Source organism: Gambusia affinis, linkage group LG14, assembly GCF_019740435.1.
Source record: "Gambusia affinis linkage group LG14, SWU_Gaff_1.0, whole genome shotgun sequence".
Taxonomy (NCBI): domain Eukaryota; kingdom Metazoa; phylum Chordata; class Actinopteri; order Cyprinodontiformes; family Poeciliidae; genus Gambusia; species Gambusia affinis.
The window spans coordinates 13,156,662-13,172,528 of NC_057881.1; the positions used below are offsets into that span (position 1 = coordinate 13,156,662).

The 15,867-nt window shown below is 40.1% G+C and overlaps 1 protein-coding gene across 3 annotated transcripts in view; it reads left to right on the top strand.

Moving 5' to 3' along the window:
- The first annotated feature begins 2,529 nt into the window (after window positions 1–2,529).
- The window catches only part of ripor2 (RHO family interacting cell polarization regulator 2), a 70,175-nt gene continuing 56,837 nt past the window's right edge, over window positions 2,530–15,867 (top strand). The window contains exon 1 of one of the 3 annotated variants that reach the window (XM_044137917.1): window positions 2,530–2,622. In XM_044137917.1, the coding sequence (XP_043993852.1) occupies window positions 2,562–2,622 (61 nt within the window). In that variant the 5' untranslated portion in view covers window positions 2,530–2,561. Of the gene's footprint in view, window positions 2,623–8,008; window positions 8,355–15,867 lie in introns of those variants that run through there. The other 2 variants (XM_044137916.1, XM_044137919.1) reach the window with 2 other exon arrangements.

The following is a 15,867-nucleotide window of genomic DNA, read 5'->3' on the forward strand; positions in this document are numbered from 1 at the left end:
TTAACACATGATACTCTTTGTATCCTTCAGATTTCTTAAGCCATTTAAAATAAATATTTTGTCCTTTTCTTTCCACGTTCCTTCCGGATACTAAAATATGCTGTCATAGTCAGAGATTAAACCGAAAATGGGGAAAATGGAGCAAAAAAAACATCCAAAGTTCAGACAGATCCCTGAGGTTCTTGCATGTAAAGCTATTATTAACATAGGAACAAATGGAGCTGAAACCGCATTTAAAAACCTGGTCTGACGTTGAGAATAATTTGCTAAATGAGAAAAATGTAGGTTTGTGCAGCATAAATCATATGCAGGTCATGTAATTGTAGCGAAACAAATTTTCATTCACTGGGGAAATGGACTGACTGCTGATCTCATTGTGTTTTCTCAAGTAAGTTAATACGAAGTCATACACTCCTTTAAACATATTTAAATGTCTTTTTCCATAATGATGATGTAACTAAGGAGTGTTTCGAGTTCTGCTTTTCTTGTCTGTTATCTCCGGACAGTAAAACAGAGGTCTATCCATTCATGATACAATAAAACTGACCTCTTTACACAATATCATCTGGGTATTACAAGCAGCGCTGCAATCAGTACTTGATGTTTTTTACACACCATTGCCCAACCTTTGCTTCTGTATCTCCACCCGGTTTCTGAGAAACTGCGCTGTGAGAACCACCCTGTGTATCCGCTTGGCAGAATCTGTGTAAACTTTTAAAAAATACCTCCCATTTCAGTGGCTAACGCCCTTTTAAAAATCTGGGTTGTCTGTATTTTTCTGGTTTTGAAACTCGCCTCCCCCCTTTGTGTAACCAGCAGGTGTAAACTGTTGTTTTTTAGCGATGGGCAGCGTGGGACGGGAAATGGGGGTTTTCAGGTCTATTGCCATCTTGCTGCCCCACCCTGCTGCGAACCGTCTCATCTCCCTGTCAAAAATAAACCTGGATTACACTACATGGGCTCATTTGCTTCCCCCTGTGGTGTACATACAGTACATGCATGCAAATATATGGTGTCTTTTGACACTTGTAGCACACAGATGATGAAAATGTTTTACTTGTTTACTAACATTTTTTTAAAATAGTCTCATGAAAGTGAAAGTTCTGAAAAGACGAGGAACCAAAAAAAAACTCCTTCTCTAAATCATAGATAAAAAGTTCCTTGCTGACTAGTTAGCTTAGACTGAATTATTAAGATTTTATGTGCTTAACACAAAGTAGAGCAAACTTTCAAACTGGGTGGAAAAGAATACACGATCATCATATTTTTTGCAGAGAAAATCTGATAAATGTGGCTTGCATTTATATTCTGCCCCTTTTACTCTGATGCCAGTGGATAAAGAAGAGAGCAGAGAAGCAGTCGTGAGGCCATGCTGGCTCTGGAGGAGCTGCAGAAATCCACAATTCAGGTGGGAGAATCTGTTGACGGAACAATTATCAGTCACCCAATCTACAAACTGGACTTTATGGAAGAGTGGCTTCAGGTCTTGCTTGCGTTTTGCACAAGTATTGTAGGGAAGACAACAAACATGTGCATATAGAGGTGTGTTAAGACCAAAATGTAGCTTTTTGATCCACAGGTAAAATGCTGTTGGAAGAGTACGCTGCATAACCATGAACTCACCATCCCCATTTTTAAACTGGGTGGTGGCACCATCATGCTGTGGGGATGCATGACTTGCAATGCATCAGTCAAGTTAATGGGGAAACCAACTAGACTGCAAAAGACTTGACACTAGGCTAAAGGTTCGCATTCACAACAAGGCAACAACAACCCTAGATATACTCACTTAATATACAGGCATAGTCAAAGTCCAGATCTAAATCTAATTGAGATTTTGTGACTTGAGTATACGTGTGTTTCCAGATACTGTCCATTTCCAGAACTCTGGTTGTTTACAAAGAAAAACTACAGGAAGTGTTGTTTTTTTTGTTTGTTTTTTTTTTGTAAATGTCCAAATATGGATTTACGCTAGAAGACTTTCAACTGTAAATGCAGCAATTTTGGGTCTTAGAAGGCAGAAGCATTCCGATTTTTCAATTTGTGGTGGTCTATCACATAAAATCTAAAAAATATATATATATATATATATACTCTGAGGCTTGTGGTTGCAACCTAACAAAAGCCCAGGAAACCGCTGTGCTGAAACTGCACTGTAGGACATATGTATAAATATGGAGTTGCAGAGACCAGCGCAGAGACATGCTGTGGTCTACTGATTCATCCGGTTCAGTGCGTCAGCGGCGCGTTATCGCCTCCCTCCAGGTGTAGCCGGCAGGCTGGGAGCAGGGCCGCATACGTCGCTTCTGCCATCTGTGCGGTGCCAGTCTTCACAGCTGGAGAGAAGCGGCTGCATTGTTGTCATTGTCTGGTGCCCTCTGTGCACTCTGAGACAGCCACAGAGTGAAAGGACAGGAGAAAAGGAGGCAATTGTGAAACCAGGACAGACAAAATACAATGGCGGCAGGGAGAGACAGGGAGAGAGGCCAGAAATAAAAGCTGGGGAAAAGCACTAGAAGGAGCAGTTTCTGAGGAAGCTCACAGTCGGGGAGTTTAGTGAAATGTATCGCAGAGTCAGGACTTTCCACCATGTGAGGATGAAAAGATACCGATATGAGTACAGTAGGTATTTGCTATTCGTTGTCTTGTAAAGTTACTCTTCATCTGTACAAATTTGCCTGTTTTCAAATAACTCCCTCTGGTCTGTGCACCAGCTAAATGTTCTCAGACGTTACTGGTTTGTTAAAGTGGAACATCATGTGTTGTTCTTTCCAGCACGAGGCTTTATGGAAGCTGTTCTGTCTGCAGTCTGCACCGTTTGATGTTTTTATGCAATTTTTCTCATAAAGTTGCCTGAGGAGCTGATAGACATGTATGTAGTAATGTTCTAAGTTGCACTGTTATTAATTTAGCTGCAGAAAGTTTTAGTTTGAAGTGGTCACTATCAGCAGCATGGATCATACATGCAGCAGTAAGCATCGCAGTTAACTGTATTTGCTATGCTCTCTGCTTCCTCATTGTTACTCGGGCAACCAGTCATCCCTTTTCAATCATCCAGTTTTGTAATTTGTGCAGGAACACAGAGAGAATATTAAAGTTTTGTCCTCTTTCTCTGTCATTCACATTCACCTTTTGGAAATAGTTAAACAGAAAATGAGTTTTTCATAAATATCTGCCATGTTGAAGCAAAAAAAAAAGTCACTCTGGTCTTGTTAAATGTACTAAATTTTTTATTATTTTTTTTTTTGTCAACCTCTCCGTCCCCCTCCATGCCACCAGTGATCTGTTGCAGGAAAAATCTGTTCACGTTGTCTGGACTTGGGCATTTATTTTCCACATGATTATTTGAATGGTCTGTGTTCTGTGTTGCACTTTAAGTACCCTGCATTGTTTGGACATTCTGTTCTATGTAGTCATGCTTGAAACTCATAAACATTTTCAGTTTTCTGAAGTGAGAAAAGGTGTAAGTAAACATCAGGATATCGCTGGCTGGTAGTGAGATGTAATTTATTTTTACTGAAAATAAACAGTGAATTGAAATTGCAGCACATTTCCTTTTATGTAAGCAGCAGAATGGCTTTCTAATACCCTCACACCTTCACCTTCTTATGCATTTGAGACTGCAGGACACACTGCATGCACAGTTTAATCTCCAAGTAAGATAGTACCCAAGGAGTCTATCGCCATGGCAGTAAGGTACATAATACTGGCCCTACATCCTTCAGGGCCTTACACATGCAGCCCAGGTGGCAACTAAGGGATGGGTAAAGCTTTATTTGACAGGGTGTGCATGAGACTGACATGACACTGTCATAAGCATAACATAACAGCTGTAGATGAAGAAGAAGAAGTCTTTATGAATGTTTGTAACCGTGAATGAAGTGTCATTTGATACATAATGATACTTTTAATGCAAAGCTGACAATTTTAATGGACTTTTAATACAAGTTTTAATTAATATTTGCATTGAAAGTGTCATTATTGACTAAATAATGTGCTTTTAATACACTTTTAATGTAATTTTGCATTAAAAGTGTCATTATTTACCATATGACACATGGTGAGAACAGTCATAGACATTCACAAAGACTCCTTCATGTTCATGACAAGTGTAAGAGTGCAAGCTATGGCACAGGAGATGGCATCAACATTACATCAACACAACATTTTTAACTACGACTCTTGGATCAACCCATATAAAGTTAATATATTGGGTTTAAAAACATAAGGAAGTCATCTTTGTTTAACAATCATAATCTAAGATACAATCCATGACCTTAACAAATAACACATAAAAAAATCAAGATGGTTATGATGGTGAAAACAAGCACAGATGTGAGGTGGTTGCAAGATTTAGCATAAATATAAAACGTAACTGTAAGAATACTAAACACTGTTTTTTTTTTACCTTCTCACGGGAACAGAAGGCAAGAGGCTGCATGTCTTTGAGTTAATGCAACACCATTAGCCTGCATGCAACAGCACATTACATCTGCAGTTCTAATAACTGATATTTTAGTAAACAGTAACAGGCGTTCTGATGCATATATTCAGGGCCAGAGGAGGCAATGTGTAGGAGGCTGAAGCTGCCTATTCATTCCTGGGACACTCATCATCTGGCTGGATGGAGATGCTAAAGAGCTGCATTGTTTGACCGCATTCAAACAACACTATTGTACCGAGTGGATCTGATTGTGCTTTTCTTTGCACTGAGAGAGACATAAATACAAGTGTATGTGCTGAGCGGGTGTCCGAACTTGACTGTGTTTTGGTGTCGCTGCTGTCTGACTGTGCATCTCAGTCCGGCTGCATTTGCAAACGCAGTTTTCTCTGTGGTGACAATGTTTCCAGTCACTGAAACACAGAAGACTAAATGTTACTCAAATGTGACCTCACTGAAGTCTACAAGAAACGTTAATGGATATCATGAAAACATGAAATATGAATGACGTAATCTGTGTGGTGTTTGTACCAGTCCTGTGGTAGCTCTGGGTGTGATTGCAAGATGAGTCATGATTTAATCACCAGGACATGAGCTGGTTTTAGGAGTGAACAGATGGAAGTGGGATGAAGCTGCAGAAGACAGCAGGCTGTGCTGTGCATGTGTCATTGCGTGGGCGTGGGTGTGTGTGTGTGTGTGTGGGTTTTTTCTGCTAGTTGCCTGCATGACCCGTCCTTCTTCTTCCTTGAACTGTGTCTGTGGCATCGGGTTCATGCTGTCAGCAGGTGATGTTTTGGAGCTGCCCTTCTTTTACAGTCCAACAGACCTCCAGCATGTCTATGTGTTATTAAGGTCGATCGTTTCTGCAGAACGTTCTTGCATTGTAGACTTTTGACATTGCCTAAATACGAAAAGAAGTTTATCCCTATTTGTCTTTACAAATTAGCTTAGACTCTTTTAAGTTGACAGGAGATTATTTGTGAACCTTCAATGTTGGGTTTAGGTTTTGACACATTATCGTGCTTTGATCAAAACAAACATTTGTATTTAGGATCGTTGTCCTGCTAGGTGAATCTCCACCCAGGTCTTAAGTTTTTTTTGCAACATCCAATAGATATGGTTTTCATTGTTCATTGCTGGATTTTTCCATTTCTCTGACTCTACCTGTGTTCATGTCCTGTTCCCCTCAAGCACCTGGTGGGACTTTTGTTATCCTATTTTTCAAATTTCACAATGATCCTCCCAGGTTCCTGTGTACATTTTGGCCAAGGTTCAACCATATAAAACATGACACCAACTCTGCTGTGAACTCTCCACTACTTTCTCCCTGACCTTTCTGCTGTGCTCATTTGTCTTCATGACGCAGTTTGTTGAGATGGGAAGAAAAATCTCTGAGATCTTCACAGAACAGCTGGACATATATAAAGATTAAACTACACATGCAGGACTCTGTCCTGGTGATCTGTAACATAAAATTATGATAAAACACTGCAGATTTTTATCTTCAGTGTTTTACAATACAAAATCACTATTTTATTGTCAGGCTCACCTTTAAATATAAACATGGAATCAATTTATTAAAGAAGAATATGTGTAAATGTGTATCTTGGTGTTGATTTCTCAGTGTATGGGGCTGTTGAAGGATTTACAACAAGTATCATCACCAACATGGTGCCTGCGGGAACCAAGTTTCCCGTGAAGACCATATGCATAGTCAATAGGGCTGTTCCAAAACAAGATAAATTATTAATCATTAAGTGATATAATTAAAGGTAAACTGTGTGTTTTAAACTGGTACCCATTTGAATTAGCTCTATTGCGAAAAGGTTGGACCCGTGATTCACATAAACCAATATCGATAGATTTGTTTTAAAATGTTGAAGACGAGGAGTTGTGGTGTAGCTCAGTGGTCCCCAACCACCGGGCCGCAGACCGGTACCGGTCCATGGACCAATTGTTACCGGGCCGCGCAAGAAATAATTAAATATGTCCGTTGTATGTATTGAGTCTGGAGGAGCTTTTATTTTGAAAATCCTAAACCGGACGCTGTCGGTTACGTTTTGCGCGCCAAGCAAAAGCTTTAAACTGAATAATCCAATGTTCTCTGCCGCAACCCAAACTTAAAATCCTTGAATTTGTTGACCAGCAGTTCAAATGAATTAGAGGAGATGGCTTGTGCTAGGTGCGGCTGCTCAGACTAAAATTTTTGTAGTGGGAAAAAAACTAATTTAGAAAACTGTTTTGGGTGCCTGAGATGTTCAACCTCTGCCGCAGTTTCAGCTCCACTTTCAGTAACTAGCGCTGTCTCATTCCCTTTCTTCTAAACATTACACACAATATTCACAATATTAGCTCTGTCCACAAGATCATCACGTTCATTTTTGGATCTGGTCAGCATCTGACGATGGTTTTGATATTAAAGACGTTGTCTGAACTCGCTCTGTGGAAAATGAGTTTGCGGACAGGTTTGGTCCCATGAGCTTCAGCTTTAAAGGGAAGCAGTGACAGAGGAGGGCAGGTCTGAGGGAAATGTGATAATGAACTGACTTGAGGCCTAGTTTCTATTTTGGTTTCAAATTGGTTTGTCTAAATCGGGTGAGTCAGGGAAACAGCATGGAGAGTAAAGGGAAAAAGAGATGGATTTCACAAAAAGGAGGAAGAAAATTCAGAGAAGCCGGGACAATCGAAATCCTATTTCCTTCTTTCCCTTTAAACTTTTCACCACACCTCTCTCCTTTTCTTTTTCACTTCTGCACCCAGTCCAATTTAAATAAACCAAAACCCTTTTCTGTATATCAAATGCTCCTCTTGTGAAAGTAAATCTGTTGGGCTACTTGGCACTCAGACAACAATCCTGAGAACTACGCTGCTGGACTGGACATGACTAATAAGAAAATGTCCCAGGAGTTATGCAAACCTCTCTTTTTCAAAAGCCATCATTCATGTCTAGATTGAACAGATGTGACTTCATGGAGAAGAACAGAGTGTGATGCTGCTCTGCAGTTTTAGTTGCAGAGTTCAAGGGTCAAGGGGTACAAACTCTGTTACTGAAACCCAATAGAAAGGTCTTTCTACTAACGGTACTTGGTGAATATTCTGCCTGATTTAAATTGCTTTCTGCTCAGAACAGGTGAGAGTGTTTGCTTGCAGCCTGAGCCGCTCTGGGGAAGCTTTCAGAAACAGCAGATGACGCCAGACGTTATCGGCACTGCCAAAGCCCCCTCAAAGTGGGCCAAATGAAAAAATAGAGAGAGCAATCACTGTTGTCCCATGAGTCCTGGTGGGTTGTGAAAGAATGGCCAGCAGAGACGCTTCATATCTCACACACCATGCTAAACTCTCACTTTCACACCTTCTTTGCATGTTTGTGCCGGCTCAAAACATGCCATCGAATTATTCCTGTTGATCACCAAGCTCTTGAGCTGACTCATTGTGGAGAGCTGTACGGTGGATGTGGACACGCATGCACACACTCTACTGACGCTCCTTTTACGGCACACATACACACACACACATGCGCACCACTTACTCGTACAAGTGCTCTCCAAACGGCACACTCTCACTTCAGCTTTTGCACAGGATGTTATGAAATCGGCACTCTTGCTGAAACTTGGTGAAGGTCGCTGGGTGTCCTCTCTTGCATCCACCCACCCACTCTTCACCTGACACACACACGCACATTGCTGTGCAGACAGCTGAAGAACGCTCAGCTCAGTCCCAGTCCTCTCTCTTCTCGTGTGAGGAGCCCGCCGGTGGATCGGAGGGAAGAGGCCCCGGGGCAGCGTTGATTCCTTCTTGCAGCCCAGACGTTTTCTCAGACGGGCAGGAATACTGATGGCTGTGACCGACATTCCAGAGGACGACCTGGATGAGATGATGCGTGAAGAAGCGGAGGACGTCTTCTATGAAGACGGTAGGCTTGCCAAAGAGTCAGCTGGGAAGTGTTGGGACACAAGTGTGGGTTTACTGGTGGGCAGCTGCAGACGCTCGCGTGGGTCGCTGTGGTCACACTGGTTGGTTTGTGACGCGGAGTTGTTGTCTGGGTGAGGAAAAGGGTAAAAGTGATGGTTGAATGGCGACCCAGAGGGATCTCCTCAGCTGTGTGGGCGGGGTTCACTGCTACAGACTAGTTTAGACTTACCAAAATTAGAAATTCACTTTAGACAGCGGGATGAGAAATATGAGTTATTGGATGAGCTGCTGGTGGGATTTATAATAACCCATCTATGCATGAAATGAGTCTAATTATTTCTGTGGAAATTAATTCTGCTTGCCGCTTGTTTCCTGTTCCTCTTCTTAGGAGTTTTTTTTTTAAAATTCAGTCTTCTGTTTTTTTTAGAAAGCGGAGAGTAGCCGTGCCCTCTGCAGTGTGGGCGTTCTCGTATAACAGGCATTTTAAACCACAGAAAAATCTACTTTCCTTGAGAGTTCATAAGCCTTCAGAAATGCAGCATGACAAAAGACTGTTTTTAGTGATTTGATGCATGATTCATTTAGCAACACAGTTCTGCAAAAATATTCTTTCCATCAATTGACAAAGATTTCAATGGAATAACCAGAAGATCTTTAGTGTTGTTTCAGAAAACCTGAACAATGTTGGTTTTGTCTTTCATTTTTCTTGCGTTGGTAACGACAATAATGATCTTTCATGAAATATCAAAGTTCAGACATTAAAAAACAAAACAACAACAAAAATACACGTAGGGCACGCAGAAATGTTTTCTAATGTGTGGTTATCTCTACGAGGGAGATAACTGCATTTTACTTTTCTTATTTGCAGAAATAATTTGATCTTCTGTTAGCTTTCACATTGAGTTTTGTACTGTCATGACTAACAATGTTCCCAGGGTCTTTGAAATGGAAGTGTGCACAGCATGACCAATACTCAGCTATGCTTAGGAAAATGAACATAATGTGCATTTTCCACAAATCTATGTTTTGTTTTTGGTCGAAGCAACAGCTCAATCTTGTGGAAGTCAACACTTGCAGTTTGAGTGCTTGTAATGTGTATTAATGTATTTCTGATGGTAGATCAGAAGATACTTTTGTTATTTCATCATTCCCATTCTCATATTTATACCTCAGGAAAGCAGAGTCATGGATTACCAATTAAATCTTCCTCAAGATTCTAAACAACTAAAGTAGAGATTCCTTTGATACTTTGTGTACTAGCTACTTGCAAAGTTGTTATTCAACAGAGGCAAAATGCTTCATTAAACTAATTTAAACACATTTTACTGCTGCTCCTTGGAGTGAATAATTCCTCCCAAATGAATTTGGATTTTCATTTAAGCTCAACCACTTTTAAGCGACAAAGGCTGTGCAGACAGTGCAGCATGTATACCTTTCATACTCCTACAAGCACATTTTAGCTACACATCTAAATGTTTATACATTTACAATTAAGGTTTATTGAAAGGCTCTTAAATCTCAAATGGCCAGTTCATGAGGATGTTCTCTGATATTGCATCACTGGATGTGATCTGTGTGACGATGTCTCCTCTGACCCAGTTTTGACTGATTTTCCTCTGCCGCTAATATGACGTTGGCTTTGAACAGCTCAGCCAGGAGGTGCTCCGCCAGATGACGCTCTGCGGCAGACCAGCCAATCACGGCACACAGATTCTTATAAAATTGGCCACTGGGCATCAGAGTGTTTATTCATAGACACATCTGAAGGTTGCAGAATGTGGATCACTTATATTTTCTGTTCTAATTAGCTCTCTGGATTAGCGATGGAAATTATTCAGCATTGCTTTGTGTTTGAGTAATCAGGAGTTTCATTTTTAGTGAAGTTAAATGAAAACGTATCAAAGCTGTCCTACCGTCTTCATATGAATTAGCTGTATTATTTATGGCCAAAGTAAATCTTCTTTATCCACTGCGGTTTTAATTGGTTGTTGGGCTGCCATAAGGGGTCAAACTGTGCATCCATTTACAGAAAGTTTCTACTTCATCATGTTAAATCAACTTCATGGACAACAGAGCATAATTTGAAAATATAAAATATACAATAATGGGTTCTGTCAGTCAAAACCAATGATTTAGAACGGATTCTTTTTAAAATGAGCATAACAGTGGCAACAGAAGAAGATTAGATTTAACTGTGGCCTGTTGTCTGTCAAAGACCCAGAAATTTACATTTTACAGACCTTGAAAATAACAAATTGAACCTTAGAGAGCAATAATCTCTTTATATATGATTTTATCTTAGTTTGATGCATTTATTTCTGTCTTACCTTGAGATTCAGGTAAATTTGCACAGTACAAATGTTAAATCCCTGCAGTTAAAACTTTTCGAAGGTTAAAATTTAAAGGTGAATGTTTTCTCGGTTAGGTCTATTTATTTATTTTGAATTGAGCAAAATTGTGGATAAAATTTATCAACAGGTACATTTCTGCTTTATGGTATTTTAAGAATAACTTAAAAAATCCACTTTGTTTACATTACTAAAAGTGAAGTGGAAATCAATGAAACGCATCAGTTGCATGTTACAAGAATCATTTTGGGTGCTAGTGATGTAAAAAATTTAAATAAAATAAATACAAAATCTCACTTGAGTCATTAAATGGACTCAAGCTAAAGAGTAGAATAGAGGATTTTAATGAATCTTAACCAGATGCTTTAGTGCAAAGAAAGCCTTTGAAAAGATTGCAGATATAACCTTGTTTGGCCTTGACCTCAGAGCCACTTTTAGTAGCAGGAGTGTGTGATATATGTTTGCTGTCACTGCTACACCCTCAGAGACAATTGGCTGGGTAAGGCATGGTTAGGCTAGCTTGTAACGATGAGCTGAATTATGATTACCCTGACCTGAACAGAGAAGGCAGAGGAGGGCTTCGCTTCATCCCATTCGCTCAGTAAATCAATTCAGAATGTATGAATGAGCAAAACAGTGTAGTGTGCTTTTACACAGACTGAGTCATGTTTTTTGAGTTCAGTCCATCAAAGCAGAGACATGAAGATGGGGCTCGCAGGGTGAAGGCCACATGTCGCACAAATCCTTTCATTTGGATGTAGGAATGTGATTCCAGCGTGACTCCGTTCATTTTATCCTGGCTGCTGCATTGTATCAGATCGCCGTGTTTACCTCTGGTGGAATCCAGCTAAACTGAACCACATCAAATCCGATTCATGTAAGCAGGATCCAAAGCAAATTCACATTATATTTTATTGTGAGGCTTTTCAGTCTGGACGTTTTGCCCAAATCAGACTTTAGTGTCTTGTTTGTCACGGCCAACACGACATGGGACATCAAATCCAGCGTGCTGGCAGCGCTGAGTAGAATAAAACTTCCCAACTGGGAGGCTTTATGGGGAACAAAGAGGAAGAACAAAAGTTTTTAAGGATGAAACAAATATTCTGCATATAAACTGGAATGTTTCTGCTTTCGCAATTTGGACCAACAGATGGAAAAAACTTTTACTACTCAGGGCATAATTCAAATAAATTGAAAATGTGGGCACTTGTCATTTACTCAGTACATCCCTTTTTTTTCTTTTTTTTTTTTTTGCTGTTTTCCAGTAGTTTATTGTAATCGCCTTTGTATTTTTTATGTGTTTTTTCCCCCACCCTGCTGCAAGGAAAATGTTTCTTCGGAAAAAATATTAAATTGATACTGAAAAGTAACCAGCAACACTTCGTAGTTACTTACTATGCCTTCCCTACTTGGCACTAATGGAAGGGATCTGTAAAAATTCAACTTTTATTGCCCAAAATGGCTATTTTGAAGAACACACCCTTAAAGCTGACCACTTTGTTTTTAGTATTTGTGTGTAAACACTCTTGCTTTCTTACCCTGTTCATCTCTTCAACCCGTCCCACAGGATTTCTACTGGATTTGTCCGGGACCTGAGATGATCAATGATGCAATGATGGCAATGATTATGGAAATGATTGTTAATATTTATTTTAACCAATCATGACGTCTCTCCTGATGAATGCTGCAAAACCAGCCAGAGATATTTGATGAAAGCTTTTTGGATGCGGAGAACAGCACAAAGGACAAGGTTCAACTGCAACACTGAGAGACTTTTTTTATTTTAATTTTCTAAATTTTGCACTGAAAATAGCTCCTAAAAGTAGCTGCTACATTGCAACTCTTATTATTTTGAATTTTCTAATAAAAAAACCTCCACAGAAACTCAACTTCCAACATGCTGTCACACACAAGTTAACACAAACGCAGCTCTGCTTTATATCATACATTTATCACACACCCACACATGGTAAATATCCCCTTCAGAAACATGCCTCTGTTAAAATTATTCTATCAGTTGGTGAAAAAGTGCACAGAAGCTGCATTGAGACCAAACATAATCACAATGGTTTCTTTAACGCCCACTTTCTCCTCAGCACAAACTCAGAGACTCTGAGTTCGGTCTAATTTTACGCTTGTGTGCCGAAGAACTCGAGAGCAATGTGTCCCCGAGGAGGGAGTCAGTCAAAGGACTTTAATGACGGCGGGGGAAAAAAAATAAAAAAATGGCTGAGCATGAGATCGATGGCGCCACAGTTGAACGTGGCATGTTGGTGTTTTGTGTCTAAATAAGCCAGTGTTTGACTAACTGGGTCAGGTCAGAAAGCATGAAGAGCTGCTTTCAGTCACGAGTGAGAAACGCTGCTGGAAACACTACTGGACTATTAAGATGCCTCGAAGCAGGATGAACTTTAGATAAAGTTCAGAGAAGCACAAAGGAAACAGATTCCACTTCAAAACACCCGTTTGAATTAGTGTACAAATAAAGATCGTCCTGCTGCTCCTGGAACTGTTTAACCTCCTTTAATGTATCTTTCAGGGTTTTTCTTGCAGCGCAGTCAGTTTGAAATCCCTCTCTCTTTATTTTAAAGCATTCAGTTTATGAATGTCAGTATGTTTAAGGATTTCGTCTTCCTCCAGGACTACTATTTATCAAGTTTCCTTTCCCTGCTGAAGAAAAGCATCCCAACAGCATCGTGCTTCCGCCACCATATTTTGAGATGTGGATGGTGTGTTCAGGGGGACCTGGTGCTCATTTTCCTTCTTACATGTAATTTTCCATGTTTGATGTTCACTTGTGAACCATTATGACATATTGTGTTACAAATGGTTTTCTTTGTGATTGTGATCCCAGAAGTTTTGGATCTTTAAGAAGATACTTCCAAGTAGTTGTGTACTGATCATTCTGGATGAGCTCAGGGTAAATTTCCATATGAATTGGGTAAACCTGGACTCAGTTAGGTAATGTTGAAACATTATGATGTAATAGAGTTGAAAGATGAGGCAGCAGGTTTAAGGAAATGACAAGTACATGAATGAGTTGCTAACATAGCTAATGGTGTAAGAAACTACTGGAACTGGTTTAGGAAACCTTATATATTCAATAATATCACTTTGTATTTAATTGCTTCTTGCTGATGTCTTTCTTGCTCATTCCAGCCTCGTACAGATCTTCTGTCTTGCCTTTGACGTCTTTTAAGAGCTCCAGGAGGATTCCGTGGACGGGTGTGATTTATATGCATAACAAACTGAGGCTAGGATAACCTGTAATTGAAAAGTTAATTGTGTGTCAATAACCAATCATGAGAATGCCGGAGCCACGGTCCTGTGTGAGTTGAAAGGGACAAAATATTTATTTGACTCAACTGCGTGCAAATCAAAATCGATCTTTTATATAAAGGATTTTTTTTCTCCTGCATGACATTTCTAAACTTACACAGTGCACCCCGCTGCAAGTTGAGAAGCTGCTGTAAAACTCTGAAGTAACTCCACACCTTAACAGAGAAACACTTTTTATGTTCTCAGCTTTCAATCTCTGCTTTGCTTGAGGGCTTTTCTTTAAAGTTTGTCACCAAAAGCAGCAGAGACTCATAGAATAAACCCATAAATCAGACCATGACGAGACATGCAGGCTGCTCTTTACTGGGCCAGAGGCCAAATGTAAGGTCTTATTTCCCACCGTTCAGGAATTCTTCTCCTATCAAGTGATCGCAGTGGAAGAGCGACATTCCTTCAGTAATGAGGTCACAGAAGAAAGGGCATTTAAATGCTTAAACTGACCCACTTTCATGTCAGTTGCAAACCTCGCTGGATTTCTAATTTGAGTTTGTTTGCTATGGAAACTCGATGACATCCGTTGAGCTGTGCCTCTCTGATGAGATCATGTGTCATCCTTATGGCAACAGAGAGTTCATCTCACTCGCTTTAGCCTGGGGGTTGACTATTTCAAACCGAGCCGTTGCTGTATAACACAAACCTTTTAAACAAGGAAATGGTCTGGTGTGCAGAGAGACTTATAGATGGGCTGAATTTCACAAATCCATTTCTCCTTCAGACTCTTGTCTGTACTTGCCTTATGGAGTGAAGGAAACAGTATCCTCCTCCAAGCTGCCAGCCAGAGCGTCGGATCAGAGTGGATCTGTGCTCTTTGGACTGGAAACCTGGGAGGTTGGCTTCATTTAATGGATGCTTTATAGCATTTATATATAAAACTGCTAGCAGCTGTAAAAGAGGTGATGTAGTGATAATGGTTTTTACCACAGATCTGAATCACTCTCACTGTGCGTTCGTGTGTGAGTGTGTGAGTGTGTGCTGTAATCCTAGCTGTTCTGCTCAGCGTAATGGGGACCAGATTTAGTTGAGCTTGCACGTTTGCGAGTCTCTGTGACTCGTTCACCTTCAGGAGACCTTCCAGACTTGCTTCAAGTGTATAAATCAAACACCTTGGAGTTAAAAGGCTCTCAGACGAAGAGAGAAAGAAAAGCCGAGTGAGGGAAAGCAGGTGCATTACTCTGCAATAAACCGATCCAGTTTTACAAACGAAATAGCGATGAGCCTAATTTCAGCTCTTGCCTCTACAAATAAGCCTTATCATTAAATTTTCCACAGAGGATTGACCTGATTGGTTTGTCTCATAGCAGGAAAAGCTCTGTTGTAGGGAATAAAAGCTGAAAATAAAATAAAAGTGATTTTCAAGGAAAAAGCAACCAGTTATCAGTTCAGTAGCACTTTAAGCTCATATTAGCTTGAGCTTATGATGTATGCACTTTGAATTTTTCCAATGTTTTGACTGGCATTAAAAAGATCTCACCAAGCAGGCAAACTTAATCCATGACATTCACACCAATAAATACAGTGAGATGATTATTGAACACGCTGGATGGGTTTTTGTAAGAATAGGTCTGGAAACTCAAGCTAGGGGTAGATACTCATACATTTTGAGACTGTGAAGAAAAATGCCTCACCTGCATCCTCTCATGCCGCTTCCAACCTGAAGGAAATACTCGTGATGCTCATCCTGCATAAAGGGTAACTGATGGTGGAGGTGCAGAAACTCCTGTGTCCTTATAGTGAAATTCCTCCTGCTTGCATGGAAACATCCTTGGGCAGAAATGATTCCCTTCTCGCTAAGTACTAAAATTGCAGCAGCATTTTAGTAAATTTGCA